Here is a 6000-nt window from a genome sequence, read left to right as displayed (position 1 = left end):
TTATTTATTTTTTTTTTTTTGGTAACTCACAAAATCAGATAATCAAACTGTTACAAATCAAGCCCAAACATTAATAAGAGGCCCCAAAACAAATTAAGGCAGGGCCTAAACTGAAAATCATACACTTGGGCTCACAATACAAAACCCAAACTACCAAGGAGCAGTCCAATTTGATAATCAAATACCCACAATTCGTCCAGCCCTATTGAATATTCATGAGACGACAGAAGCGGTGTCGACGGGAGGCGATGATGACTGCGTCGACTGTGAGGGTGACCAATGGTTGGAGAACACGAACAGAGGCCACGGTTACGGTTGCGGTTGCGGGGTGGTCAAGTTTCTGGGTCACTGTGACTGTTAGTGGTGGTCGCATGGATTGCAGGTGGTGGGCAACGGTGAGTCGGGTATGGTTCTGTCTGGCGGTGCTGTGGGAGTCGCGGTGCTGTGGGATGCTGGCTGGCTCGAAGGAGAGTCTCAATTACTTGGGTTGCCGGCTTACTAGCAGTCGACGGTTGAAAGATTGATGAACTCCCGACGGGCGGCTGGCTTGGGTGGTGTGTTTTCTGTTTTCGCACTTCTGCCCCTCTTGCTGTTAGAATTCTGGCGACAGAGAATGTGAAGCTGTGGTGGCGGTTGACTTCTGCAATGAAACAAGTCGTTCCCTGTGTTGCGGCAGTTTGAATTGGGTTGTAGTGGGATAGGAGGCTTGGGTCACGGTCGGCGGCGGCTGAGAATTCGATTGAATGGAGATTGGGTTGGGGGTTCGGCTTGGTTAATATTTGGTTTATGGCAGTGTGTTAGTTTGTTGGCAGTGGAATACTGTGCTTGAGTGAAAAAAATGACGAGAGTTGCTGCAGAATGACTTGTGTGTATAAATTGATTTTGTAGACGAAGTTTTACCCAAGTTTTGCTCTGATACCAATTTGATGTAGAATAACTCAGTAAACATAATAAGAAGAGAAGAGAGAAGAGAGAAGAGAGAAGAGAGGAGAAGAAGAAGGCAGAGGCGGGGAGAGAGGAGAAACGGCTGAAGCCAACTCTTTATTTCATCAAATTCATCATTTCAAATAACAATGTAAGATAGGTTTAAATACTGGAAAAATAATGCAAACCTAGGGCCAAGCCCAATACAAAAGTCCATAAAATTAAAATAACCTAAGTTCCAACTAAAATAATTAAAATTGCTAAAATTAATTAAAATTGGATGTCCTCATCAGATAGTTTATTCTATTTGATTTGTAAATGCTATGTGTGCATAAATTCTAGCAATCTGTTTTTCCAGGTCTTTCGATTTTGTCGATCTAAATGCCACAAAAACTTCAAAATGAAGAGAAACCCTCGCAAAGTTAAGTGGACCAAGGCTTACAGACGGGTGCATGGAAAGGACATGACTCAGGTAGTTATTCCTAGCGGCTTCATTTTGACTGTTTTCTCTCCTCAGCTAAATTATTTCGAGCTTACATTTATTCTGGTTGCCACTTGCCCTTTTGCTATTGCATATTAAATTGCAAAGGATTCGACGTTTGAATTTGAGAGGAAACGGAATAGGCCTGAGAGATATGACAGGAATGTGGCAGAGGAGACTCTTAAGGCCATTAAGAAAATTGATAAAGTCAGAGTCGACAGGGATGCCCGACACCATGCAAAGAGGTTTTTCTTCTTACCTGATGTGTCTTGATAGAGCATGTTTGGCTAAGCTTAAAAAAAAAAAAAATTTTATTTTTAATAAATAATGTTTCTTATTTCAAAATTAATTCAATCTTACTATCAAAATGGTTAATTTATAAGTGAACTTTTTAGGCTTAGCAAAAGATGCTTTAAGCCACATTTCTTATTTGCATTTTATTGACGACTTTGGAAAATTAACAGGATGAAGGGAAAGAAGGCCCAGGTACTAACAGAAGCTACAAAGGAACTGGAGCAGAGCATTCACATGGTCAAAGCTCCTGCTGCTCTCCAAAAAGAGCCCTCACTCACATTGCCAAAGGTTTCTCAGAAGCAAACAGAGGACAGGATGGTAGAATAGTTGTATCACTATTGCTTGTTTTTCTCGCTCTTCCTCTTTCTCTTGGTTTTTGGGGTTATTATGCCATGATTGTCTTTCATGTAAAATGTATTGGGATGAAACTTCTCTTATGGTCTGCCCTTTGGCTTAAGTTTCTAGGGATGATGGCAAGTTAGAATTAGTTATAGCCGAAAAGGAAGCTAAACTTAGCTGGACATGCATTGAAATTTTGATTTCACTGTTTTAGTGATGCTGTTGTGATTCATTTTCTTAAAAATTTTGCTGTTCTGGATTTGTTTATGATGAACAGGTTTGGCTGATTTTAGCCCTACCTTAGCCTCACCTTGGTGCACGATTCCTGCACAACCTTGCTCTCCAATTATGATCAATATGTGGGTCTATTGCTCTAGCATAATTATTCAACTATCTCAAACTTGAAGAAAGCTGACCATGTCAACACCAGCAAACAACAAACGTATTCCTGATAAGTTTTAGCCTTCTAAGCTCCATGCAGTTTATGAAACTCACTTGACTTTAGTGCAAAAGAGTTGAAAGGGAATGAGAAGGTTATTGGTAACTGAAAGGAAACGACAATGGCATGAAAAATAAGGCTCCCGACTGAGCAAAAATTGTAGTAATTTAGCTGTGAACACCACGTGATTTCTACGTTCTTTGAGAGAATCCACATGTCGGGATTTGTTGCTTCCTTTATATTCATCGAGTTCAATGGATTTGCTCGATCTTAGTTCTTTCGTTGTACCCTTCGATTTCGTTCTAGTACCTCTCCTTGTCCTTCAAGCTATGGTTTTGCGACCCTAATAATATATATCATTATCGAATTAAAGAAATTTAAGTACTTTTAATACAATGTTTGAGAATATTATTAAATGGGATTCGACCGAATTTTAGATATATTTGTTTTCCTAATATTATCTAGCACTCTGCAATCTACCCTCCGTATGAACCAAGAAGCCCATGACATGCATGAGATCTTTGGTTAATGAACTTACCACTCTCTCTTGAGGAGCGAGCTAGTTCCATGATTCTCCTATCATCTTTGTCAACTCTCTCTCTCTCTCTCTCTCTCTCTCTCTCTCTCTCTCTCTCTCTCTAGATAGAGAGATTTAAGCATAGAATGCTTTTTTTGCAAAGAAGAATTCATAGCCACTTCGAGTAGGCTTTGGCCCGTTATTATCTCTTCTCCACCTCCTTTTCTTGCTCCTCCTTTCCGTTCCATGCTGATCATGAAGCTATATGTGGGGTGTAGGGTATTGCCACATTGCAATGCTGCCTACTTGCCACAGAGGAGCCAAAATGGTATCGTCAGCCCTGTTGTCTAATGCAACACCTCTTATAGTTCAAAATGTAGGTGATTTAGCGGAAGTTTATAGGAAAGATGAACAAATCTTACAAAAATGAAAAACTCACAAAAATTTTACTTCTGTCAATCAATACAGTCACAATGGGCTTAAAATGCTTTATATAACGAAAACCCTAGTAAAATTCAAAAAATAAATAAATTAATAATATAAAAGATTTTTTCCAAAAATGAAAAAATATCGAGATAATGACTAAAATTGAGTCCTAATATTAAGGATTATCTTCCAACAAACGGAATTTAAATCCGACTTAATTTGATTGAGATATAGTCAAAACAAAAATTACCAAAAAGGAAAAAACGCATAAACGAACGCTTAAATGAAGGAATATGCCCCCAAATTGGCCCTACAACAGGAGCTTAACGGACAACCCCAAAATTTCTCCAAAAATTGGGAAGTTGCCTATTTCTACTTGCATCGATCCCATTTTTTCATAAAGTCTAATTCCTCTGCATCACATGAGTTGGATTCATCGAAAATTGTAGATAATCTAGATGTATATTTTCTTTGGGTTTCATTCTCTTGCATTCCACTAAATTCTTTTCAATCCAAGCTAAGATTCTCCTAGAGGCTAAATGTTTCTTACTCGGAGAATCCTCGATTGGCTTAATTGAATCATCGTGGTTTTTGTATGGTATAATTGTAAACAATCGATTGGAGAAACACATCTACTTACAAATCTGTAAAGCATATCTACCAGTCTTAAAAAAGACCACTTTCATCATCTACCCATTTATAGAAGAAAAAATGGACCCATCTATTCTACATAATTCATGCCGCTACCTTAGTTCAAACTTAAGACAACTCTATTACGTATTCAATAAAAATTTGATCTTTGTCATGGACCAATGACTAAAAAAGAAAAAGAGACAAAAGAAGCTAGTTATTTTTTATTTTTTGAAAATTGAAAGGTAACCATTAGTCGATGAGAGTAACTTATAAGTTCAAATCATTATTATTTTTTAACCAAAATTCAAAGTGATAGAGAAATGAGTTTGGATTACATTTTGAGTTCCATTTTTCAATAATACATTTTACTAAAAACTCATTTTTAATCACGTATTTTCTGAATAAAATAATTTTACACATAAATTTAAAAATTTTTCTTACTTTTTAACCACACATTTTTCAAAAAATCACTATTTCAAAATTTATTTTTATCAAATAATGGGGCCCAATCAAGGCATAGTTTGTTTTCATTGAATTGAATTGATTTGGAATGAGCTTGGAATGATTTATGTTTTCACAAATGTTTTGCAAGTTTGTTGCATTCTCTAACTCAAAATGTCGCAGTCAGACAGTCAGTCTCTCTCTCTCTCTCTCTCTCTCACACACACACACACACACATTTGAATGGCTAAGGTTCATTATGCACCTATTTGGTACTGATTAAAATTTGAAATTTAATTTAAGTTAAAGTCAACAATTAATTTCAACCACATATTATATGGATCTCACAACTTTTCAATTACACATTTTATCAACTTTTATCAAAATATACTAAAATTTTTATTTTAATCCCCACCAAACAAGTGCTAAATTTATTCAGGTAAAACTTAGTTTCCCCACCCAAGGGTAGGTGGTCCCATCAAACAAGTTCTAAATTTATACAGGTAAAACTTAATTACGCCACCAAAGGGTAGGTAGGTGGAAGTGAGGGGTGTTCAAACTTCAAAGTGTAGTTACTCAAAAATCTGTCTCAATTCAAATGACCTGGAGTAAGCTATATCTGTTGGTATTGAGTTGTGCTACACTTACAAACATAGTTTACAAAGTAGGTTGACAAAATAACATTCACATTCCACACCAATCATTTCAAAAACAAGTTTTTAAATCATTTGAAATCAATGGCCTGAATTTTGTACACATCTTTTGTCAACCAACTTTGTAAGGGGACTTCATACAAGTAGAATTATTGATATCTGTTGGGATTCTTTTTTAGTACAAAGGTTGACATGAAGTTTAAGCAGTTGGAGAAGTAATAGCACTCTGGTATGTTCTGATTTGATCTTCATATCCATTCGATCTTTAGGTAGATATATTCTGCAGGAACACAAAATCTTACTGATTTGTTAAATGAAAAAAATGTTTGGAGGCACGACCTGAATAAATGCCTACTGTTTGTCATTCAGTGCATAGTAGACATGGAGAGGCGATTACATTCTTGGATTTAGCTATCAAAACGGGTTTGATAATCAAATTAAGGTGGTTAATTCACTCATCAATATGAATGGGAAGTCTGGTTATGTAGATGTGGCGAGACGATTATTAAATGCCATGCCAAAGCCAAATTTTGTTTCTTGGAACTCAATTGTTATGGTTTTAGTTCAAAACAGCGTTTTTAATGAAGCATTGGAAGTTTTTAAAGCAATGAGACGGACTGATGTTAAGCCACACCAGGCTATTCGCTCCAAAGTTGTGGGATATTGGTGTCGCAGGGAGTTTGCTGAAGGGACTGTTCGATATAGACCCTTCTCATCGGTGGAATTATGTAAAGCTATCAAGCATATATGCTGCTGTTGGTCAGTGGACCTATGCTTCAAAGGTAAGGGCTACAATATGAAGGAAAGAGATGTTGCAAGAACCCCGGGATGCAGTTTGATTGAACAGAGAAAC

General features: G+C 36.9%; 1 protein-coding gene across 1 annotated transcript in view; it reads left to right on the top strand.

Annotated features, from left to right (window-relative positions):
- The window catches only part of LOC111379154 (probable ribosome biogenesis protein RLP24), a 9301-nt gene extending 7008 nt beyond the window's left edge, over window positions 1-2293 (top strand). The window contains exons 3-5 of the mRNA XM_023002489.1: window positions 1283-1396; window positions 1514-1650; window positions 1870-2293. Coding sequence (XP_022858257.1) covers window positions 1283-1396; window positions 1514-1650; window positions 1870-2026 — 408 coding nt within the window. The 3' untranslated portion in view covers window positions 2027-2293. The remainder of the gene's footprint in view (window positions 1-1282; window positions 1397-1513; window positions 1651-1869) is intronic.
- Window positions 2294-6000: the final 3707 nt, after the last annotated feature.

This window comes from Olea europaea, unplaced genomic scaffold (assembly GCF_002742605.1).
Source record: "Olea europaea var. sylvestris unplaced genomic scaffold, O_europaea_v1 scaffold1937, whole genome shotgun sequence".
In the NCBI taxonomy this organism is placed as follows: domain Eukaryota; kingdom Viridiplantae; phylum Streptophyta; class Magnoliopsida; order Lamiales; family Oleaceae; genus Olea; species Olea europaea.
The sequence above is the reverse complement of the archived record's forward strand: the minus strand, read 5'-3'. Positions and strand labels throughout refer to the sequence as shown.